The following is a 26,070-nucleotide window of genomic DNA, read 5'->3' as shown; positions in this document are numbered from 1 at the left end:
CGCCTCCAGTGTGGCTCCACTGGTGTCTGAATGTGTATGAATGTCCCGGTGATGGTCAGAGGGGCTTTAGGCGCGAACTGGCAGCCACACCTCTGTCAGTCTGCCCCAGGGCAGCTGTGGCTACAACAGTAGTTTACCATCACCAAGTATGAATGAGGAGTGAATGAATAATGGACACAATGTAAGCGCTTTGAGTGACTTGAAAAGCGCAGATGAATCCAATACATTATTATTATGAAGATGGATAGAGCCAAATATGGGGCACTGTTGGAGGAAAACCTGTTAAAGTCTGTGAAACACTTGAGACTGGGGCGGAGATTCATCTTCCAGCAGGACAACAACCCTAAACATAACGCCAAAGCTACAATCGAATGGTTTAAAATGAAACGCATTCATGTGTTGGAATGGCCCAGTCCAAGTCCAGTCCTAAATCCAATTGAGAATCTGTGAGAAGATCTAAAAACAGATGTTCACAAATGCTCTTCATCCAATCTGACTCAAGTTGATTTGTTTTGCAAGGAAGAATGGGCAAGGATTTCAGTGTCTAGATGTGCAAAGCTGGTATAGACACACTCCAAAAGAGTTGCAGCTGTAATTGCAGCAAAAGGAGGTTCCACAAAGTATTGACTCAGAGGGGCTAAATGCTTTTGAACACTGCAATATTCAGTTTTTTATTTAAAAAAACTTATTGAACTCATGTTTAATTTAATTTTCACTCTACAATTACTGTATGTGCCACTTTGTGTTAATCGTTCAACTACCCTGCTAATAAAAATATATTTAAGTTTGTGGTCATAATGTAAGAAAATGTGGAGAAGTTTAATGGGTGTGAATACTTTTGCAAGCCGCTGTACTAAGGGAGATTTAGTGACATCGAGTCTGGGTGGAACATGTTTTCCACCTCTATTTTCTCTTCTGCTGTTGGGTCGCAAGGTTTCTGGTGCCTGTTGTGACAGCAATTGCTGAACCTGGTGGTGGACACCGGAAGTAGGGAATGCCGTCAAGCGGCTTGTGGGACTCCAGAGGCAGCTGACAGGGACCGGTAGTCTAAGCGAGCTGCGGCCCAGACTGTTGCGGAGGCAAAAACACGGTCCTGGGAGGAGTTCAGGGAGGCCATGGAGAAAGACTTATCAGTGGGCCTAGAAGAGATTCTGGAAAACCGTCCGATACCTCAGGAGGGGAAAGCAGTTTTCTGCAGGTCCCGTTTTCCATGCAGGTGGGGAACTGTTGACTTCAACTGGGGACATTGTTGGGAGATAGAAGAAATATGGGAGATGGAAGGAATACTTCGAGGATGTCCTTAATTCTGCTGACACAACCACTCCTGAGGAAGCCAATCCTGAGGACTTTGGGTGGGGTTGTCCATCACCCAAGCTAAAGTCACCAAGGTTCTCAATGAGGTCCTTGGTGGCAAGGCACCGAGGGTGGATAAAATCTGAGACCCTGAGTACCTCAACTCTCTGGATGCTGTAGGAGTGTCTTGGCTGACACGTCTTTGCAGCATCGTGTGGCAGTCAGATACTGTACCACTGGACTGGCAGACAGGGTTGGTGGTTACCCTTTTCAAGAAGAGGGGCAGGAGGGTGTATTCCAGCTACTGAGGAATCGCACTCCTCAACCTCCCTGGGAAAGCTTATGCCAGGGTACTGGAGAAGAGAGTCGATCTGATAGTCAAACCTCAGATCTAGGAACAACAATTTGGTTTCCGTTCTGGTCGTGGAAGAGCAGACCAGCTCTACACCCTCTTTAGGGTTCTGGAGGGCTCGTGGGAGTTTGCTCATCCAGTCTATATGTGTTTTGTGGATTTAGAGAAGGCGTGTGTAGGGTGTATCAGGTCCGGGCAGCCTTACTGAGGGCTGTCTGGTCTTTGTATGACTGGAGCAGGAGCTTGGTTTGCAAAACCGACAGTAAGTCAGAGCTGTTCCCGGTGCATGTTGGACTCCAGCAGGGCTGCCTTTTATTACAGGCTCAGTTCATAGTCTTTATGGACAGACTTTCTAGCCGCAGCCAGGGGCAGAAGGAGGTCTGGTTTGGGGACCACGTGATTTCCTCTCTGAGGATGATGTTTCAGGTTTACGGCCGAGTGTGAAGCGGCTGGGATGAGGGTCAGCACAGAAAAGTTTTAGGTCATGTTTCTCACCGGAAAAAGGTAGTTTGCCCTCACTTGGTTGGTGGAGTGCTCCTGCCCCAAGTGGAGGAGTATATTTTTGAGTCTGTTTGCGAGTGAGAGAAGATTGGAGTGTGAGATTGACTGGCGCATTGGAAAGGCGGCAGTGTCAACCATTTTGTGGTCGCTGTACCAGTTTGTTGTGGTAAAGAGAGAGCTGAGCCAGAAAGCAAAGCTTTCAATTTACCGGTCGATCTCCATTCCAATACGCACCTGAGGTCATGAGCTCTGGGTCAGGAAATAAAGAACAAGGTCTCGAATAAAAGCTACTAAAATGTGCTTCCTCCGTAGAATGGCTGGGCACTCCCTTAGAGATAGGGTGAGAAGCTAGGTCATCGGAGAGAGCTTGGAGCTGCTACCGCTGCTACTTCACATCGAGATGAGTCAGTTGAGGTGGCTCGGGCATCTGGTTTGAATGCCTACTGGACGCCTCCCTGAGAAGGGAAGCATGTGCCACTGGAAGGAGGCCCCAGGAAAAACCCAGGAAACGCTGGAGAGACTGTCTCTCAGCTGGCCTGGTAACGTCTCAAGGTTCCTCCATTTTCACTTGGACTGCAAAGATGAGCCGGTCCCGGATGAGCGGAATAAGATGGATGGATGGATGGATGGATGTCTGGCATTTCTTCACACAGTGCTTTCTTTTAGATCATAATAAAAAGGCATCACCATTTTATTTGTGTTCATTCAATTTTTTGTACATTCAAACTCCTTCACTTTGCATCTTTGTGATTTTCTAATGAGATTGTACCATTTTCTCCCACTGTGCCTGTACAGAATCGTTTTATTATAGGGCGGCAGTGGCTCAGGTGGTTCAGCAGGTCGCCCAATGATCGAAGGCAAGACACTTCACCCTCCCTGCCTCCAGTGTGGCTCCACTGATGTGTGAATGTGCATGAATCTGGTGATGGTCAGAGGCCTCCACAAAGCCACGCCTTTGTAGAAGCGTGTGTGCATGGGTGAATGGGACTGTGACTGTAAAGCGCTTAGGGCCTTCGAAGAAGGTAGAAAAGCGCTACATAAGTATACGCCATTTACCAAGCGTGCCGTAGGGCCGCTGTGGCTACATCAGTAGCTCACCATCAGCAAGTATTAATTACAAGTGAATATATAATCGACAAGTGCATTGAGCGCACAAGCACTTACAAAGCCACAAGCTTTGTAAAACAAAGAACCAATTGTCAGTAAACATTAATTTAATGCAAAGTCCTTCCTGTCTACTTAAACCAAAACAACCTTTATTTATATTGCACTTTTCATGCCTGGTAGCACAAAGTTCTGCAAGCAAGGAATATCATCAATAAGGAAAAGGCTGTTGTTCATTATTTGTATTTTGTGATTTTTATATTTACAATTACATTAAATTTACATCAAAATAAAAAAGGACTAATTATTAATTTGCTGACTGAAGGTGGTTTTCTGCCAGTCGGACACAATCAATTATCATAATATTTATCGTATGTGTGTGCTGATAAAGTTTGTTGGAAAGCAATGTAACATCGCTTACTGTCCCCAAATAAAAATTCCGTTTTTTTTGTTTTTATTTTAAAAAATAAAGGCAAAGCAGCTCCTTTTTCTATTTGTACTCACAGCTGTTTCTTTTGTACTGTTCCCTTTTAGCACACGAAAAATCCCCATGCAGTCACATCCACTTTCACAAAGTCAGTACATCTATTCAGACAGAACGCACCATGCTTCTGTAAACATTTTATAAGTAACTTTGGAATCTGCACAAGAAGGATTAAAAACGGTACAAAGTTTCAGTCACGCATACAGCCTGGACTGGACTGCTCAGTGGAAACGAGGCTTTATTGCGTAGTTGTACCTTTTTTGGATTGAACTCCAAAGACTACGGCAGATGAAATAATACTCCCAGTTTTATTTAAGCATCAAATGTTCTTTCAGACACGCTCTATCCTGCATGCAGACATCAAACCTAAAGTTTTTCTAAATGTCTAACGTCTGTCTTAGTCTCTGTACATTTCTCATGAAAACCGTACTACACTCTTTCATCACTGTTTTACGCCTTTACTGAGTAAAAAAAAGCACATATTTCTTCTGGAAGGAAAATGAATGTGACCCTGGCAGAGTAGATAGTGGTGGGCGAGCCCTGAACATGGCGCTATTCGTAAGGCCACACACAGCTCTCTGTCAGGCCTGGGAGGAGTTGCAGGTCCTCACTGCAGATAATTAAGGTATTAATCAGTTGTCAGACCTTCCAGCGACATCCATCTATCACAAAGACCCTTCACTCCAGCCCCCACCCCCGTCTTGCTGAATGTTAATAAGTTGAGGGATGCAACTGGAAGGTGGATAAAGTCTTTTTCCAAACTGCATAGCAACATCAGTTTACTTGGCAGGGACACGCCTGGCAGCAGCTGAAAGACGGTGGACCAGGCTGTTGAGGCAGATCCAGCGCAGCTCTGGCTGATATTTCAAAAGAACATAAAGCTTGCTGTCCTGCAGATGCTTCATGCGCAAAACATCTGGTTCTTTGCATACATTACAAGCTTTAAATCTGCATGTTTTACACAAGGTGGGCTGTTTTAAGAGGCATGCAGGGAGAAGATAAAAGTTTAAAGTCACAAAGAAGAAGCTGGAGAGCACTAGTGGCCATATAAGAAAGAATCAGACTCTGCTGGACTCCTTCACATTGTGCTGGACGTATTCAGATAAACTGTACACGTTTTAACTGCTCATTTGGTCAAGCTAACTCAATGAGGCGCGACTGAGTAAAAGTCAGGAAGGTCCCATCATAAGTTGAGTTTGATAATGATAAGTCCAGGATATTTTGAATTATAAATGTGCTGAGATTTGCCCCATCTCAGAGAGACAGATGGAAAGCACTTAACGACTTTGTACGTCGTGAGTGAGATTTCACTGCACATTACACTAATGGAGTTGTGCTTTCCTGGTCCTCGCGCTCTCTCTTCACTCCTGCACACAGATGTTTGCAGTTAGATGTAATTACGGTCATTTGTTTCCATCGTGCCAAACGAACCAACGATGGCAGCTTAAATGTTCTGCACTTCAAAAGTTAACTGTGTTTCTAAACATATGCTATCCCCCCAGCGAGCCCAGGAAGCAGTGATGAAGATCAGTTTCTAATCAGAATGATCTTTTTTTTAAAGTAGTATATTGAGGCAACAGAGGAAATGATGGTCAGGAATTGATGAAAGGAGGAAAAAGAGGTTGCAGAGGATTTTTTTAAGGATTTGGATAATGAAGGGAAAAATGATGAGAGATAGAGGGTTAAGAGATGTTGAACATAGTAGTGTCTGGAGAGGCGTTCTATGAAAAGGCTTCCAAAAATAGCAAGGTCTAAAGCCACATTCACACTGCCCTCTGCAAAGCGCGTTCAAGTAGACACTTTCTATAAAAAGTGGAACCACGCTTTCACATAGCGGGTTTCTGCCTTCAAAGCTCTTGCGTTAACGCTACGCTATGCAAGTTTCTCTGACCGCCTTTGGGCTCTGCGTACAAAATGGGCAGCCAGTGGACGCTTGTTGAAAGTTAAACCAGTTTAAATTTTGACCAATCAGGTACTCAGATTTTGTTGTGAAATATGGAGTGTCCATTTTAGTTTATAAAAGCGCCAGTTGTTTGAAAATTGATCATGGAGGAGAAATGAATTATTGCAGTTTGTGCACAGCCAAAATGATTTGACATAAAGTCTTTTATATATTGGAATAGTGCTGTGAAAGAAAAAGCCTGCAGCAAGATTCAAGAGATTTGCCTCGCTCTGACATTTCAAACCAAGCCTCTTCCAATTGTAGGTGGTGGATGTGCGCAAACAAACAGTAGAAAGAAAAAAAGGACACAGAGGAGAGTAGACAGGAGTACAGGGAGATGCAGTTTAAGGTGAAAGTAGAGGTGTCAAAGGCCAAACAAGGGGCTTATGATAACTTGTATGCTGGGATGGGTAGTAAAAGAGTAAGAAACTGACCTATACAGGTTAGCAAGCCATGCAGAGAGACTAAGATAAAAAAGGACATGCAGCAGGTTGGGGTGGTTAAGGATAGGGAATGGGATGGTAATGTAGTGACAGGTGTCAGTAGTGTAATAGAAAGATGGAAAGAAAACTTTGAAGAGTTGAATGAAGAAAATAAGAGTGAACAAAGAATAAAAGAAGCTTCTGTTGTGGAGCAGTAAGTAACAAAGATCAATAGGGTGAAGGGGGGACGGACAAGGATGAGAAGTGTGAAAGCACTTGGTCCTGTTTATGTACCTGTGGAGGTATGGAAGTGTCAAGGAGAGATGTCAGTGCAGGTTTTGACTGGGTTGTTCCAACAGTATTTTTAGGTGGCAAGAGGATGCCTAGGGAAATGGTGCCTATTTTTAAGAATGAGGGACATGTGCATAGTTGTGGCAACTACAAAGGGTATAAAGCTGATACGTCATACAATGAAGGTATGGGAAAGAATACCGGAAGCTAGACTAAGAGCAGAAGTGAACATTTGTGAGCAGCAGTATGGTTTCATGCCAAGAAAGGGCACTGCAGATGCAATATTTGCTTTGAGGATGTTGATAAAAAACAAGTGAAGCAAAGGACAGGGAGAGCTACACTATGTGTCTTTGTAGATCTGAAGAAAGCTTATGACAGGGTGCCCAGAGAGGAACTGTGGTATTGTATGAGGAAGTCTGGAGTGACAGAAAAGTAAGTTAGAGACATGTAGAACATGTATGAGTGAGGGCTGTAAGACAGTGGTAAAGTCTGCTGCAGGGGAGACAGAGGAGTGGTAGAAATGGGATTACATCAAGAATCAGTTCTAAACATTTTCCTGTTTGCAATGGTGATGGACAGGCTGACAGATGAGGTTAGAACGGAATCACCATGGACTATGATGTTTGCAGACAACCTTGCGATTTGTAGCAAGATCGGGAAACAGGTGGAGGATAAGCTAGAGTTGTGAAGGTTTGCTTTGGAAAGGAGAGGAACGAAAGTTAGTCGCAGCAAGACTGAGTACATGTGTGTGAATGAGAGGGACACAAGTGGAAGAAAACTATCTGTTTTATAAAATCATTCATGGTTTGTCTTCCCCTCCTCTTAACCCGTTTGTTCAAATAAGAACTACCTCGCAAAGAGTGACACGAGGGTTGGGAAGAGGACACTGCATAATTCCTCTGTGGAGAAGTCCCTTCAGTCATAGCACCGTCTCAGTAACAGCAACGTAAGACTGGAATACTGTCCCACAAAGTGTTAGGGAAGCTTCTATATTCAATCTGTTTAAAAGGTACATCAAAAACGGGCTATTACCACAGCACATTTGTTCACATTGAATTTTAATATGACTCTCCCCCTTTGCACAATCTGCAATTGTGTTTTTTTATATTAATTTTAAACGTTTGCAATGTATGTATTTTTTATCAATAGGTATTTAAATTGGTCGTTTTATAATTGTATTTTTATTGTACCCAGTATATTATTTTTTTTGATACTATAGATTGTGTTTTTATTTGTTGTTTTTAGCTTTTTAGGTTGACAATTTTAACATCTGACCGGGACAACAGATGGAAAATAGCCATTGGGCTAATTCTGCTAATTCCATGTTGTAATGTGCATTGTCCCTGAGAAATAGATGAAGTGAATTTGAAAGAGCGAGATTACAGCGAGAAGGGATAAAGAAGGTGGAGGATTTTAAGTATCTAATGTCCAGGGTAAAGGAGAGTGTGGAAAAGAAGGGAATTAGCAAGTGCAGGCAGGTGGAGAAAAGTGTCAGCTGTGATTTTCAGAGTTTCAGCTCAAATGAAAGGAAAGGTGTAGAAAACTGTGGTGAGACCAGCCATGTTGTTTGGCCTTGAGACAGTGGCAATGACGAAAAGACAGGAAGCAAGAGCTGCAGGTTGCAGAGATAAAGATACTGATGTTCTCTTTAGGAGTGACCAGGATGGATCAGGAATGAATACATAAGAGGGAGAGCACATGTTAGATGTTGTGGAGATGAAGTCAGAGAGGCCAGACTGAGATTGTTTGGACATGTCCAGAGGGGAGATAGTGAATACATTGGTAGATGCTGAGTCCAGAGCTGCCAGGCAAGAGTTCTAGAGGAAGACCAAAGAGGAGATTTATGGACGCAGTGATTGAAGACATGAAGGTAGCTGGTGTTAGAGGAGAGGATGCAGAAGACAGGGTAAGATGGAGGAAGCTGATCCGCTGTGGGACCCTTGAGAGGAAAAGCCAAAAGGTAAAGAAGAAGAAGAAGAAACAGTAGTGAACACCATGGGCTAAACGTGTTTATTCAGCAATGTGCGTCACATCCCTAGTGTAACCGTTGTAGGTCGTTTGTGCTCCTGCATGGCTCTTGTGACTCCCGTCACACTGCTGCTTTATTACATGTAAACACTTGGGAATAAACCAGATTGTCACAAGACATCTTTTTTTAGGGGGGGGGGGGGGGGGGGGGGGTTATAAGAGAATAATGTTAGGGGTCTGCATCCTTTAAAACCAAAAGAGTCATTTATTTCTCAGAGAGAATTTTCAAATCCCACTTAACCTTAAAGAAAAATAAACTTTATTTATGTCTATGTGGCCATTATTACAATTGAGACAATGTAGCATTTTAAAGTTAAAATTTTAACATTTGAATTATAAAAGTGTTATATTCTTCTATACATAACAACTTAACTTCTTTACTTTCAACAGCAACATGTAAAAGTTCCTTTCAAAGTAAAATACACTCTGTGTCAAATAAGATCCTCCTGCAGCAGATTTACTTGAAATTAAAATGCCAGAAAAACAAATCAAACATGACATTTTCTATTTTTTTGACAGCAACTATGCTATTGTGCAGCACAGATTGTTAATATGAATAATATTTATTCAAATTTCTAGTCACAGTGGAGGGTTGAGCCTCAGGTTACAGCCCCCAGGTATAATGTTGACACTTTCCTTTGGATTAGAGTATTTGATGCTGCAAGGCAGAACTTTTGCAAATGCAAAATTCTAAAAGTTTGTGGTTAAAATTTCAATTTTCTTCACTCCAAAAACATATAGATTGGATTTTTAGGGAATTTGAATCTGTCAGTCTGCCCCAGGGCAGCTGAGGCTACATTAGTAGTTACCACCAAGTATGAATGAGGAGTGAATGAATAATGGACACAATGTAAGTTCTTTGAGCACCAAGAAAAAGCGCAGATAAATCTAATCCATTATTATTATTATTATTATTATTATTATTATTATTATTATTATTATTATTATTATTTGTTTGCTTTGTCTATTTCACTACAAGCTTTAAGAGCACCAAAGAGGAATTTAAAAAGTAGGCCCTAAACCAGGGGCCGATTCTGTTCAAAGTTATTGCAACAAAGAGTTTGGGATTGTCACCAACTTACCACACTTACCACATACCATTGCAAAAGCTGAAATAAAAAAATCCGCTTTTGAAAATAAAGTAGATATATTGGATACTATATTCTGTTGGGGAAGAAAAGCAAATTTATAATAATGTAATGTGAATTCAGAAGAAAAATGTGTTGAAATAAAAAACAGTGTATGAAGAGCTGGTAAAAGAAAATCTAATGTAAGACCTTTAAACAAAAGTACAAATATAGCAAAACATGCAGAACCACTCACAAGCTCCATCTGCCTCCTGACCAACATATTTGTACAGAGAGACACTTGAACCCCACCAGGGATGACACTGAGACCCAAACAATTTAGTCTTATCCAACAATTATAATGTAATAGATGAGTGTTTACTGCCATTAGATTGTAACTTTAATATTTTACGTTTGAAAGTTAGGACATAGTCAAAATTGAAGCATTTTTGATTTCCATCACTTTTTAAAAACATAATGAAAAAGGTTAGAGGATAAATACATTTTTTTATTAATTTATTTTACAGTCTGAAATGTATCTTACATAATTCATATAACTTCTTAAACACTTTAAAAAATTGTTAAACTAATGGGACTCTTTTAAACTGACCAGGAAACATTGAAGAAGATAAATCCTGATACTTTATTTTACCCTAGGCTTCACAGAAGTTTTAGAATTAGAAGTTTGCACTAATGCATTCAAAACAAAAACAACCAGTGAACGTCAGAGTTTACAGTCATATCCGATTTATATTGTTTTTTTTTAAAATTAAAACTGCTTTTTCTATTGTAGGATTTGCTCTCATGTTGTTACTATTAACATTTGTTACATAAATTCCATTTTTTAATGATTTTGAAAAACCCAGAAACTGATTGTTTACAATGAATTTAAAAAACAAAACAAAAATTAAGAAAAACTACAATGTTTGCAGATTCCTTTTGCCGTTTGGTGTTTTACAGTTTTTAAATACAGTAGTGCCAAAATACAAACAAAAATGAACCCATAAAATAAGTAAAACTTTTAAATAGAAAGAAATTGAAGACATTTTTGTGCAGAGGACTTAAAGCTGCACCTATCTTGAGTTAAACAGTTGTAATCCTTACAAGCATGTCGCTGTTTGTCTTGAAGACAAGCCTGGGTCTGTCCTGAGTAAAGCTGTGCTGGAGTATTTTCCCTCCGAGGCCATCGTCGTATCTTGCCTGGGGGGGGAGAAATAATGGCTTCTTTTTACGGATGGACAAAATAAACACATGAACAATAACAAGGAAACTTAGAGGTGGAGGAAACCAAAGTGACACAGAGGAAACAGAAGTGGTGAATGTGAAAAAGGGTGTGTGATCATTGGTTTATGTTACAATGAACAGAACAGCTTAAAAACAACACACAAAAAAGGTTGGGGAAATGTGGACTCATGCAGCTGAAGCTCCATAATCTATTTTGTGTTTATGTTTGTTTTTAACAAAAACACTCTATCAGGTGCAGCTCAGGCGGACACAATGGTGGAGTCAGGGAGTGGCAGAATCAGAGTCTTTAATATAAGTTCAGGAGGCCATCCAAAAGAGGAATGATTCAGGAACAGAAAGCTCTAAGAACTCTGGAGAGATTAAGGCTGGATTGCTCACAGTGAAAGAAAGACAATCTGGCACTGGCTTGAGAAAAAGCACTGCTTAAATAGAGAAGACAATGAGGCACAGCTGGAGCACATTAGGGAGGAAGCAGCGGACACAGCAGGAACTGGAAATGAAGACAGAAAAGACAGGACTTCAAAATAAAACAGGAAGTGACAGCCAGAGGGCTAACTAGTCCTGACACACTCACTTACCTAAAAGTACAGTTGAAAGAATTACAATGAAAAATTCTGCTAAGGGGTTGCCAAGTGACAGTAAGAACTTGCTAATTATTTATTTTAATATAAAATTACATTTTCAAAGATGGAAAGTGACAGGAATGCATATTCATATGATGCTTATTAATGCCAGATTTACAGTCATTGCCTTATTAATAGATTTCACTTTTAAAATGTGTTAACTGTCAAAGTCCGAAGAAAGAGAAGGAGATGTTGAAGTGTGAGAAGAAAACAAACATTAATTTATTTAAGAGGCATCAACCTCCTCTCCTTCACTGCACGGCAAATTTGATGCTTGAGTGTAAAAACTGGTATTTTTGATGGCCAAAACACCAATCTTTACGCCGGTGGTCCCCAATCCTTGGGCCAGGGACCGGCACCGGACCGTCGGCCACTTGGTTCCGGGCCGCAGACAGAAAAAAAATGCATACACTAACTTCGATTATTTCAGTTTTTTTCATTTTCTAATACTAAAGAAAGTTATATTATGGATTTTGTTCACCACATCCGTCTGTCTTGACACGTCACAATGCTGCCTGATGCTTAGACTTTGATTCATGACAACTCTGGGGGGAGTGAATTTTTTTCTAAATTTGTAGTTTTTAAACAAACAACATTTACTTTTGCTTTATGAGGGGGCGGAGTTTTATGATTGACTGCTGATCGCATAGATTCTGAGAAAAGAACTCTGGTGTTTAGCTTGTTTCCTCTGTTTAGCTTTGGCATCAACTTTATATTTGGGTTTTGCTGTTGTGGTACAAACTGTTCTTACGTTCTCTCTGGGATTTTTCTGCTCTGTTATGTTTTCTCCCGTAAGTATTAAAAGAATTCCTTTATAGTTTACATTAGGAATTTCTATTGAAAAATATATACCATGATCATTTCTGTTATTTCCAGTAATGTGATGTAATCATTTTCTAAATTTCTCTATTACGTTATGATTTTTATTGTTAATAACATTGAAATTTCTCAGTAATTTTTTTTATTTATTTGATCAAAGTCATAATAAGGACAGGATTCAGAAATGCTACAGTAACACCAAAATCGCTTAATGCAAAGTAACTCACATCACACAGGTGATCGAGATATTTTAAGTTAAATTATGAAGAGATGCAGGAAAAAATGTTCCAACAGGAATATTTAATTTAATGTTAAGTTTTTAATAAAGTTTGACAAGTTTCATTTTTGGCCTATTGTTCTCCTTTATTGTCTTGTGATTTTCATTTTACGTGTTTGTCTAATATGTTCCCTCTGCTAAAGTGTGATTCAATTAAAAAAAAGAACGTTCATCATTTTTATTTGGTTTAAACAACGTAGGGACCCCCTAAACCACATGTGTCAAAATCAGGCCTGCAGGCCATTGGCAGGGTAAATATAAATGGCCCCTGAGATCATATCAAATGTTCATTAGAGCTGGCCCGTGGTATATACTGTACCACTAATACTACCAATCCCACAATGCTTTGCAAGTACGTTGGGGCGCAGTCAAAGTGGTTCTTTTTTCTGTTGACAGTCATTGACAGCCATGCTCCAGTCTCCAGACAAATTAATATCACCCATAAAAATGGCCAAAAGAAAGATGAACAACAGGAGCTTTCAAGACAACATGGGAGGCAGATTATCTGTTCATGAATATAAAAGGTAGACCTGTTGTCTTGTGTGCAAAGCTGACATGGCTCACGCGGATCACCCGGTGGGACAAGGCTGGGAAGTGGGGGCAGACAAATTTTTGGACGTTGGAATTGTTTTTGCAGCGGAGCATAAACCGCGCTGCGTATCTGCAGTTCTTACATCACTAATAATAACCTAATCCTCACTGTGACATCTGAAGACTTATATTTGTTGTTAACGTCTGTTTTGATGTATTTAAAAAACGGTAATGCCGCTCGGATGTTGATGCATTTTGTACAAAACAAGAACCCTAAAAGCATGGCTGTTCTCCACACTTTGTGAAGAGATGGGAAAAAAACACTCAGCCGTGGTGTTCCACGGCGAGGCCAGGTGGCTCTCTTGAAGAAAAGTTTTGTCTCGTGTTTTAGAGCTCAGAGAAGAAACCTGGGTATTTTTGGAAGACGAAAATATGTATGACATTGCTAACAAGTTTATTGATGATTAGTTTCTGATGAAACTGGCCTTACTCAGCAAAATTTTTGAAAAGCTGAATGATTTAAATCTTCAGCTTCAAGGCAGAGACACACACCTCCCTCACCTGGCAGACAGCTGGAGATGTGCAGCAGGCCACTTGATCAAGGAAGCACTGATTTCTTTGAGAATCTGATTGAACTTGGTGAAAGGAATCATTCTTGCACCACCACAATAATTCCATGTCTCAAAGAGCATGTCTTCCCTGCAAGGATTTTTTCTAAAATATTTCCCAGACAACAGTGCTCAATATTATGGAGCCCGTGTCCTGACATTAAAAAAATGAAATATATCTTGTTCCCACAAATTGATATCTAGTTCGCACGAAATAATTAGGTTGTGCGATCGAAATTGTATCTTCCCACAAAATAATATTCCTTTCCAACGCATTAATTAATTCGTGCAACGAAGAAATTATTTACTTCATAAGTCATTCATAAACACGGATTGCTGCTTCGCTATGTCTGGTAGGACATAGCTCCTAGCTTCATAAATACGGATGTGAACAATAGTTGGATTCACAGAAGATACCTTCACATTTCTGTCTGTGTGTCTCATTACATTGCATGGAAGACACGGAGGATGTTTAGAGATCAGATTTATTTATTTTAAAAAGCTCTACAAAAGCATCATACTCGTCAGCAGTCACTTTACATCTGAAGGCTAGTAGGCTACATATCCCATCATGCATCACGCATCACAACCAGCCAATCATTTGTCTTGTTGTTACACTACAGTCATAGGGACACAGTGATTGGTCGAGATGCATTATGGGGAAAACGTGATGCACGATGGGACACGTAGCATGTAGCCTTCGGATGCAAAGTGACTGCACTAGGACAGTCTATAGCAGGGTTCATGGAAATGAAGAGATCATGCACACTACCCCGGCCCTTGGGAGGCAAGCTCATGGCCAAACAGAGAGCTACTGCGACTTGGGGAGGCTGCCTGTTTGGGCCTCCTTAACTTTATGATGAATTTCTTATTTTTGTCAAGACAATAATAAAAACACTCCCCTAGTTTTATTCTTGTTTTTATTTTTCCCCCCTTGGTTAATGTGGGACAGCAACCATTCAAACTAGGTCACTGAGAGACGAAAAGAGACACAGCCCTCCCAGCAGGAGTGAAGCTCACTGTAATGGGAGAATCTCTGAATGATCTCAGGAATCCAGACATGGAGACATGATAACAATTTTGTAGAGCTTTTCAAAATAAATAAGCTAGCTCTCTCAACCTCCTCTGTGTCGTCTATGCATTATAAATCAGAAATACACCTAGACATTGCTCAATGTAGCAATCAAGCTAAAAACATTTGGTGGTGCTCTTCCTAAACGTGTCTGGGGCACACATTTTTGGACATGCAGTGAGCATAGAATTTGCTGAGCAGTGAAGGAGATGCGAGTTTAACCCATGAACTTAGATAGTCAATATCACTGGACAGAAGTGAACTGAATCTGGAACCTTCTGGCAGAATTTAGACCAAACACTTGGGCTGGGTTGATAAAATCAATTAATTGATCTGAATCGATCCAATCTTAATAGATCCATAATTGATCCATGAAATTAGAGATGGATCTTTTATGCCTTTCATTTTCCAGTGACCTAACGCAAAACAGCAGTAAAGCAAAAAATCTACTAGCTTCATGCTACTGTATAATAGATTCAAAGGACGGCTAATGCTAATGCTTATTTGACCTAAACATATATTACTGAATAATTAAACAGCTTTATATACTCACAACATAATGATAAGCACATTTTTGTTGGAGCTTCTCCTTTTTACAATTTTACAGTATGTAAACTGTATTAGATTAATTTAAATATCTTAAACATAAGTAAACATAAATAATCATTGTATTTCTATACAAATATGTCTAAATGTATAAACCATGTAAATTCAAAATTAAATCGAATCAAATCGAGAAAGAATAAATAAATAAATAAATAAATAAATAAATAAATAAATAAATAAATAAATACATAAATAAATAAATAAATAAATAAATAAATAAATAAATAAATAAATAAATAAATAAACATAAATCATATCGATCGAATCCATTCTGGAAATTGTTGGTGATACCCAGCCCCTACTTAACGCATTCAATTCAGAGGAGTCCTTAACTACTTCTATCGCTGCAATATTTTTAACTTTAATGTTAAAATATGTAAATATGTGTACAAACATGTAAATTATTTTAAATATAAAGAGATTAGATTTAAATGTGTCTTTTGAAAGTTTACGGAGCCCATGGTTTAAAAAATAATTAATTAGTCATTCCCGTGAAATAATTAATCGGTTCCCATGAAATAATAATTCATGTGATAAGTGATTTATAAACACGGATGAGAGCAATACTTGGATTTACAACACACACCTTCACATTTCTGGTGTCAAACAAGATAACTGGTTCATTAAATATATTTTCCCATTGTATCATTGATGTTTCCATTGACTATAGCAAGGTGATCGCTACTCTGGGCAGCTGGCTAGACGACAGAGAGAGAGCCACTGTCTGCCGCCGGAGTGGCAGTGTGAGCTCTGGCAGCTTGCTCCACTGCCGCGCTCCAGCTCCGGCTGGAGCACGCAATGCCGGGCAGCTGAGCAAGATCCCCTAGTCTGATTCTTGTTTGTATTTTTCCCCTCTTGAATTAGAGACATGGAAGTAGCAGCGGAAAGCGGCTTCGGGGCAGGATGGAGAGTCTGTGAATGATCTCATGAACCCAGACGTGGAGATGTGATTACTGATGCTTTTTTAGAGCTTTTTAAAATAAATAAATCCAATCTCTAAACATCCTCTGTGTCTTCTATGGATTGTAATGAGATATACACAGACAAAAATGTGAAGGTATCTGCTGGAAATCCAAGTATTACTCACATCCATGTCCAAGAAAGACTTATCACATCAATTATTAGTCTGTGGGAACAAATTAATTATTTTGTGGGAACGAAATATTATTTCATAGGAACTAATAATTATTTCTTGGGAACAAATTTATTATTTTTTTCTCCAATATCACGTCATGGGCTCCATAAAAGTTATGTTTTCTTTTGAGAAAATTCAATAAGGTTAAATAGACACCAACTTAAAATAACATTCTTTCTTCTTTTAATTAATTTATTTTTCACATCTATTTAATAAAAAATTATTATAACGTGAATTAAAATGAAAAAAAATGTGATGTCCAAAAAAAGAAAGGAGAAAAGCCTCTTTATGCTGCACTCTGAAGTTAGGAATATAAAAAAAAATGTAAAACTGACATAAAAGTTTAACTTTTATTATTTATCAATTCACCTCTGAAGCCTACATTTTAAAAATGACAGGTAAACCAGAATCTCCCTTTTATAATTTTGAATCACTTTAGTGATGTACAAGTGAAAAAACCCCACTTGTATGCTGTGTATATATTTTCCCTGTAACCGCTCATTTGTCAGGTTTACTTGGTCTTGAGCTTTCTGCACCGATGTCCTTTATCTCCATCTACCTCTTTGAAAAGTCTTTTGTCCGGATCTTCAAGAAATGAACGTTTTAGCGAAAAATTGTGTCCGTCTGACAGAACACACTGGTCTGTGACAATTAACAAAAGCAACGGGGGAGGTTTCTTAACGCTTCCACAAATGGTTTTGGGGGAAAAAAAACAGATTATGGTTTTTCAGAAGCTGGCAGTACAGAACCATATACGTCTGTACGGCGTCTCTGGAGTACGGACGCATCACTGACAGTTAAATGCACATTATGTGGGCAGGCGTTTGAGGCCACACACAAACACAGACTGAGCAAAGATGCACCATTGTGCCATTATTCTGTCTCCAGTTTGTGCTCTGACCCTCTGGCCCGCCGCCAGTTCATTAGCATATTGTACTAATGAGGTGTTGGCACTCCGAAGGAGTCGTGAGGCGCACACAGGGAGCCACACTCAGATAAAGGGGATGGCACACAGATAGATAGATATTCAGATAGATAGATATATAGATGGATAGGTTCATATCTTCCACCCGGCTCTCCTCTGGTGACAACAGTACCCAGGGGACATCACACCAGCTGCCTCCATGCTAGCCTCCATCTGGGCAAGCATGCACATCCAGGTGTGTGCAGCTATCAGCTGCCAAAAGAGCTGCTCCCAACAAAGAAAGGCTCTTGCAGTTTTTTTCCACATCTAGGATAAACACAGCCGAACACACACTAGATCCCAAATCCTGAAATTAAAAGGCTGTTCAAGTGCCACTCAAATGGCAGGTGACAACATAAGCCCTGTCTGAAAAATATCACTGGAGACCATACAGTCTTGGAGACTCTATTGTGAAGAACATGATTTACTTAAATATTATAATTTGCAGGACTGTCTAGTGCCCTGGCTTTTAAAAGCAATTCAGACACTTTGCTTGTTACTTTATTTTTTAAACTGCAAATATGAATATTCTACAAAGACTATTATTACTATTACTATTATTACAGAATTATTGCACATTGTTTTTTTTTTTTGCAGAGCATTCTGGGAAATTTCTAGGGCACTGGTTTTGCAACTGTAGATTCATAATCCTTGACAAATTGTCGAAAGCACTATATATATGCACTATGTTGTGGAGGAATTCAGACTCAACCAGTTTCAGCACAGCAGCAATAGTTTATAAGATATTCACCTATGAGTTGTGCGAGTCACCCCCCCCCCCCCATTACTGAGAGCTCTCTATTTACACCCTCTCCGGCTTAGCTTGCAACCTCTCAAACCCAATCTAATATTAATATTGGTAAAACAAAAATGGCAAGCAATATTGGAGCTATCCTACCGTAGAGCTTTGATCCAGATGCTAGCTTGGATGAGGAAAACTAAGACGTACACGGATCTAGGCGTCTGCAAGTGGATGCATAGGAATGGAGCAGAGTCCCTGCTCTGCTTGTGGTCCAGCATATTTTTTGTCATAAATAAGATCAATTTCAAACGCCAAATTTTTTGCCTGCTCCTATTTCACAGTGATTTGAATAAAGAAATACTCAGAAATGTAATTTTACACGTGATTTTCTTTATGTACGTCCCTCATCATCAGAAAAATGCCACAAGAAGAACATAATAAAAAATGCCAAAATATTTCAAAGTGGGTCTTTAAAGAATACCAGGAAGAATAACATTCCCACTGAACTTTATATGGTTCCAACATCCCCATTAAAACACCTGAATCATTAAATCTTTATCTAAAAACAAAAATAAATCACAGGTTTTTTTCTAAATCTTTTGTGTGTCCTCCATAGATCTTTGACACGAGCTTAAGAACGGAGACAAGGGCACGCTAGTTTGTGTTTACTTTTGCAACTGTTTAGTTAGTTGGAGCTTCCTTTGTCTTTGTTGGAGCTGAATGGCTGGGAGCTATGAGATAATCACCTTCTTCTTTGTGCCCCAGAGCAGTGTAAGGCAGGCCTCAAGGCTTCCCAGCCACCAGTGAGGCTCAGCTGCAACGCAGAAGCTTTGCAGCCTTCACCATGCATACAAAATCCCCACAAGCTGTTACACTCATGCACACATACAGCAGTTAAACACACACACAATCAGACACCCTCATCTCTCTAATTTACTTCTCCTTCTACTGCAGCTGATGGAGACAAAGTGCAGAGGGTGAAGGAGCAGGGAAGGAAGACTGTGTGAGGTAGCAGATGCGTGTATGTTGGAGATTATGTGACATTTCTAGGCTGACATGAAGCGACACTCTGCCCCCTCATGCCTGGAGCAAGCTCCCGGGAAAGACACTGATGGAGGTCTGGGGTTTTCCGGTGGAATGGTGGGGTTTTGATGGTGTGAACAAAAAGCCATGTGCAACAGCAGAAACAAGTGGTGCTGCACAAGCTCCTCCATCTATGCAGACAAAATGCTTATTTATTTTTTAATAATAATCCTGCTGTCTAATCAGCATCTTGATATGGCACACCTGTGAGGTGGGATGGATTGTCTTGGCAAAGGAGAAGTGCTCACTATCACAGATTTAGACAGATTTGTGAACAATATTTCAGAGAACTGCTTATTTTGTGTATGTGGAAAATGTTTCACATCTTTGAGTTCATACCATAAAAAATGGGAGCAATAACAAAAGTGTTGTGTTTATATTTTTGGTCAGTGTAAATAAAAATGACCAAAAAAAAGAAAACGAACAAACCAAAAAAAACAAATATTCTACCTGCATCCCATGGTGGGGCTGGCTAAATCTGGGCCTGCTCTGTGGAACTGGTCATTTGAAGCCTCCAAAATTGATGTTGCACATTTTCCTGTGAGATTCCTTTATGCATGTAGATTTAAAAATAACCTCAAATTAAATCTTCATGAGACAGATTCAACAAGTTTTCCTGTTTCAACTCAGTCAAGGCTGTTCATCATCACTGCTAATTACCGTATTTTCACGACTATAAAGGCCCGTACACACCGGGACGAATATTCGCCAGGCGTTATTCGCCAGCGTTTTTCGCCACGTTTTTTGTGTTCACACCCAGGCGATTTTCGCTGACGATGAGTGGAGTGAACATGCAATTTCATTCCCTGACATTAGATGGCGCTTAATGTAAACAGAAATACTCCTGTACACAAGGTGGCGCTGCGCAACTTTACGCTTCTTAAAGTCGCTTTTCACTCAGAAGAAGAGAGCAAGTATTTACGCGCTTGTCAGAATCAAACAAAGAAAACATGAATATTTCAAGCACCAGTAGCTCCAGCTGGTGCTTGGTTCGGGGATATTTTAGAATGTCTGTCATTATTTCTTCGCGGCTGTGTAGACGCTACTTGGCGTCTATCTTCTTCGCTGGTATGTGTGCTCAGCAAGGCAGTTTTGTGTTTGAGCGCCCCCAAGTTGTGTTTTACTGTAACTTCAGAAGCTCCAGACACGTGAGCAAAAGCGCCATTCTCATTGGTCGAGTAGATTTCGACGCGACGCGTCGAAAAAAAAAAACGAACCCGAGGCGTTTTTTTTTTTTTTGACGCTTTAACGCGTGGCGTTTTTTCGCGTCGGTGTGCACACTCTCGTTGGTGCCCTTTGTTTAGTCACGAGGCGTTAAACGTCGGCGAAAATCGCCGGCGAAATTCGTCCCGGTGTGAACAGGCCTTAAGGCGCACTTAAAAGTCATAAATTTTCTTCCGCCAGCAGGGGGCGCCCTATGAACCGGTGCGCCTATTGTATAGTTGTGGGTCGTAGAAGAAGATGGAGTGAGGGAGGGAGAGAGACGTAAAGGCCAAGTGGAACCTAACTGCAGTGCAACTATCTACATTTTAAAGCCTTCTATGCTCCTTCTACCTCATAAACCTCAAACATTTCAGTACAGGAGGAGTAAGCAGAAAAGCAGCTTGGCCATTGCTTTAAACTGCTGCTTTCGCTAGCGCAAAGTATAATGCAGAGACAGACTGGCGCAGTTCGGTGTGTGTGTCTGTGTGTGTGCTGAAAGCAGCTCCGTTTTCTAGTGCATAGAAAGGAAGAAAGGAGACGGCACACGCAGCGTCTGTGTGCTGTGTGTTTAGCGCTTGTAAGGAGGAAGGGAGACAAGAGCGCTGCAAGTGAGCGACCATTCAGTTTGTGATCAGTTAGGGAGAACAGTAACAAGATAAAAAAGGTTTCCTCTAAAAAAATCACAGACAGGATTTTTTATTAACCCACTCTAGAAGCGCTGAGGTTCTGAACGGGGCGTTAACGTGCCCGTGCCTTAACACCCGGTGCGCCTTTTGTATGTGTTAAAGACGGAAAAATCCCGTGACTGAGACTGCGCCCTAACATCCGGTGCGCCTTATGGTCGTGAAAAATACTGTACCTAACTTCTTGGCATGTTTGTTGCTGTCTTGGTGGGAGGTAAATGGTAAAAGAGCTAAAAAGCTCTCTCTCTCTCTCTCTCTCTCTCTCTCTCTCTCTCTCTCTCTCTCTCTCTCTCTCTCTCTCTCTCTCTCTCTCTCTCTCTCTCTCTCTATATATATATCAATAACCTCACTTCAACGTAAAAAAAAAATTAAGTAATTAAAAGCTACACTCTGAGTGTTGATTGCAAGTCAAATGTGAGCCAAACTACAGTGGTCCTGAAGCGCAAATCACATCAATTAATTACTCAATGCGAAAACATGTGAAAGATCACAACAACAATTGAAAAAGTAAAACAAGTAATAAAAAAGCTGTCTTTAATGTGTTTTTGCATTAAGTGATTCGTTGATGTGATTTGCACTTCAGGGCCACCGTAGAAACCCCCGACCTGAACTTTCGCCTCTTGGTTATCTTCCCACTCACATGCACATTTCCAGCACTCACTATGCAAAACAGTCACAGTGAAGCAAATGAAATGAAGCAATGAAAAATATATAAATAGGCAATGATAAAAGGATGGTCAAATTAAGCAGGAAACTCAGGTGATTGACAGAAGAATAGAGTGGTACAGAAGCAGTTCTGTCCATGCAAACAAATCCAGAGTCTTAAGGAACACAGCTGACAGAAACGTTAGTTACTGGACTGAGTGAAACTTTCAATAATCATTGGCTGCACACAAACAAGCCCTACTCATGTGGAGGTATGTAGCGCTGTGAGAGTCCCAGTCACAGTCACCCAAGGAGAGGATTGGGTTTCATGGATGAGGCATCTGAGGATATTTAATGCAACATTATACCCACCACTTTCATCTCCTCATCTTCTCTCTCTGAAGCACAAGCACTCAGGAGATACTGTTCTACAGCTGGGGAAGAAAAGACAAAAACAAAACAACATAGCCAGCCTACAGGCTGTGTTGTTGTGTCTAAACTCGTCTGTGAACCAGAAAAGAAACATGTAGGTATCATTTACACAAATGGCCAGCATGAATATGCCAGAACCAGAAAAAATATAGAATCTGAGCCATTGTGCCAGTGTAGTGCTTGGGATGTTTGTATATGTGCATGCTAGAAACATCCAGCATGTCTCACTGGCTAATACCAGCAACGTCTGCATCTGTGTAAGCAGTAGATGATGTGATATACTTTTCTATAAAACAGACACAAAACTGCACCAAGCAATGTTAAACATTTGATGAAATTCACTATTTGTATGTTTTCTAATTTAATGTTATTCATGTTTTAGAGCATAGCTCTACTTTCTGGGCCTGCAAAACACACCCAGAGTAAATGTTTTATTGTTATTATTATAATACTTTATGTATTTTAAAAGGGTAATAAACAAAAACAGTTTATTTTATGGAGAAACTCCATTAAATTGCATATAGACTGTACAAAGGCAGTTACTATAACTGTCATGTTTCAGCAGCTATGAGTCAAAACAAGCTAGTACATTAAAGATGTTTAACTGAAACATCCATATTAGTTTTAGCAAAGTATTCTCCTGCCTCACTATGTCTCTTCTTTGTTTTTGTCAACAGATTAATACTACATAAAGCTAAATGAATTTCTAATTAAATACTTTTAGCATTGAAGTTTCACAGAATGGCTAAATAATTCTTAGGAAATCCAAAGCAAACAAATGCAGAAATGTAGTTATGTAAAGTTGTTTATACGGTAAGTATTAATACTGTCTGAAAACAAAAGAAAATTAGCATATAAACACTTTATCATAAGTTAAATTTGCATACTTAAATTGAGGGTCTTAATTTAGATTTTTCTTCATGTCTAATAATGCATAAAGTAAAGCAGAAGTGGACTCATAAATAAGAAAGAATGTAAGTTTTGGAATTTGTGAATATTGTGGTTTGTTTTTGAGTGATTCTATAATTAGGGTAGAGGTAAGAACTTAAGCCCGAGCCCGAGTCAGAACCCGACCTGGCCGGTCACTAAATGACAATCATTACGTTCGGGTCGGTTTGGGCCGGGCTTCTCTCTCGCTGACTTTTTTAATAAATATATTTTAATGGCTGCAAAGAAGCTCCTTAGGCGGGCGGTTGTCAAACAGCTCTTTATTAATCCTGTATGTCAGAACGGTTACCGCACGAACCGAAAGGCACAGCCAGGAAGACTCAGAGGGAGAACGTTCACCGAACGCACACACACACACACAGGTAGACCCCGCCCCCCAGTCACCAGCCCACCGTTGATTGACATACACTGTGGTCTAGCAACTGGCAGAAAGAAGGGGGCGCCGGCAACCCGCAGCTCTGCTCACGTGTCCTGAATGTAATCTTCCCTCCGCAAGTCTGCATCTATTTTGTGTAGGTATCCCCGATATGGAGCAGCAAGAAGTCAAGGATAAACTTAAGACAGGGGAACTGAAAAGGCAAACACGCACCGCCATGGCTGCAGTATTTCTCAGTGTAATTAAGTGAGTGTGCATCAAGATCTCTCTTTCACTCTCTTTGTCTGGCCTCTTCTTCTGTGTTCCAGCGTTATTTCGTTGTGCAAATACATTTATCATGTAGGGAGGAATCTATGCCACAACAGCGAGCTTGACTATGCGCGTAACTGCAGCGACAGAAAATAACTTTCATGATCATAAAAATATGTAGATTATTTTACCTTTCAGAAATCTGGCATTTTTTTCTGCCAAAAATACTATGGGATAAATGGAAATTTCGCGTTTGCTTCGGGCTCGGGCCTGCAAATCAAGTTAATTGGTCGGGTTCGGACCGGGTTGGCTTTAATGCCTGCGGGCCTGTGTCGGGTCGGGCTGGATTTTTTAGGCCCGATCTTACCTCTAAATTATAAATCATGGGCTGTATTTATCCCTTTATCAACTATGGATTTCAGCCGATGGCAATTTTTCCATTTTTATGTTAGGGCACATTTACACAGTTCTCTTTTGTTTAATATAAAAAGTAAATGGATTCTATCTTTTTTAGTTCCAAATATGCTTATACAAAACCGGAACCTATTGATTTTATGCTATCCGATTTTCTTTTTGTCAGGCTTTGCTCGCCGTAATAACATTAAAGTAAGCGTTTTCAAATAACTCTTTCTTAAATATTTATTCAATTTAGCTTTTTTATGCACATTAAGTTATCAAACTTGTGTGTCCAAGAAACCTATGCCAACCACATTCCCCACTGAACCCCCCTCACCCCATAATTCAGCAATGGTTTGTTCCAGAGTCAAATGAGCAACATCTTTTCAATGTCGTATCTTTTTTTTAGGAAACGTAAAGAACGTGTGGCAAGTCATTATTTTTCTTCTTCAATGTTTTAGCAATTTTTGTGTATATATGTAAAGTAGATTAATTGATTTTCAGCTGTGTTACTCTGTGCCGATACCATCGTCCATCGTGATGTCAGTCAGCCATCACGATGGAGAGACACCATCGTGATGCCACGCCCCCGCCACGCTGCGAGTCAACACCATAAGCCGCGGTTACATGGTTACATGTGGCTCAGGTGGTTGAGCGGGTCGTCCAATGATCGAAGGGTCGGCGGTTCGATCCCCGCTCCCACCAGCCAAAAATGTCGTTGTGTCCTTGGGCAAGACACTTCACCATCCTTGCCTCCAGTGTGTCTCCACTGATGTGTGAATGTGTCTGAATGATCCCGGTGATGGTCAGAGTGGTTGTAGGCATAAACTGGCAGCCACGCCTCTGTCAGTCTACCCCAGGGCAGCTGTGGCTACAACAGTAGCTTACCATCACCAAGTATGAATGAGGAGTGACTGAATAATGGACACAATGTAAGTGCTTTGAGCGTCTGGAAAAGCGCAGATAAATCCAATCCATTATTATTATTATTATGTGCAAAGTGTATTGATGGGATCAATGGTCGGATTAGAATTCAACCGTGTACATGGGCGCATAAAAACTTTTTCCGATTAGAACAAACGTTCACATGGGTCACACTTTCAGTCGGAATAAATCATTCGCACATGCGCAGTAGTGTTTGAAATACCGGAAGAGGAAATTAGTTCAGCTGAGTGGCTACCTTTACACTTTTACCGGAAGACCCCATTCTCCTGAGTTCGGTAGCTCGTTCACCTAGAGCTGCGGGACGGATCGCAGTCCGAAGTCTCCCACACATAGCGTACACGTAACAAAGCATCCTCCCTTCCCTTCAAACACAAAGTCCGACTGCTCTGCTCAGAGACACGGTCGCTTGGTCCACCGGTCCACCTGACTAATCAGGTCCAGGAGCAGACTACTTCTTTTCTATTTTGTTTGTTATTATTATTTTTTGTTACAGTCACTTCCCTCAGTTTATACTGGATCATTACGGATGAGTCATTAGTTGGGAAATAAAATAAATGAAGTAATAAAGTAAAATAACGAATAATAAAAGACAGACAAGGGGCTTATGATGACTTGTATGCAAAAGGGAGAGACCGACTTAAACAGGTTAGCAGGGCAGAGCGACTGAAATGGGAAAGACATGCAGGAGGTCAGGATCATTAAGGATGGTAATGTATTGACAATGGTCAGTACTGCAATGAAAAGATGGAAAGAATACTTTGAACGCTTCTTTTGCCGCTACTTTTTTTTTCTGCCACCGTGTATGTGACTTTTAAATTTGCGCAGGATTAAACATTTGACCTAACTTTACGATGGGTATTTTGTGATAGCCAAGTGGGAAGTGAGGCAGACACTTAAAAAGTTGTGGTTGTGAGTGTAAGCCCACTGATGAACAATGCCAAACCTGCAAAAGTATCTAGTGAAACGGTTTTGTTACCCACCAAATTAAAGTTTTACCCGCATGT

General features: G+C 40.3%; 1 protein-coding gene across 5 annotated transcripts in view; it reads right to left on the bottom strand.

The window, feature by feature from the left end:
* sobpa (sine oculis binding protein homolog (Drosophila) a) overlaps positions 1 to 26,070 on the bottom strand; it is a 121,140-nt gene that overhangs the window by 15,462 nt on the left and 79,608 nt on the right. For 3 of the 5 annotated variants that reach the window (XM_078940520.1, XM_078940518.1, XM_078940519.1), the window contains one exon: positions 10,589 to 10,684. The exons of the other annotated variants lie outside the window; for them this stretch is intronic. In XM_078940520.1, coding sequence (XP_078796646.1) covers positions 10,589 to 10,684 — 96 coding nt within the window. The remainder of the gene's footprint in view (positions 1 to 10,588; positions 10,685 to 26,070) is intronic. 5 annotated transcript variants of the gene reach the window in all.

The sequence above is a fragment of the Oryzias latipes genome, chromosome 22, assembly GCF_053564925.1.
Source record: "Oryzias latipes strain Hd-rR chromosome 22, Olatipes_Hd-rR_3.1".
NCBI classification, from domain to species: domain Eukaryota; kingdom Metazoa; phylum Chordata; class Actinopteri; order Beloniformes; family Adrianichthyidae; genus Oryzias; species Oryzias latipes.
The sequence above is the reverse complement of the archived record's forward strand: the minus strand, read 5'-3'. Positions and strand labels throughout refer to the sequence as shown.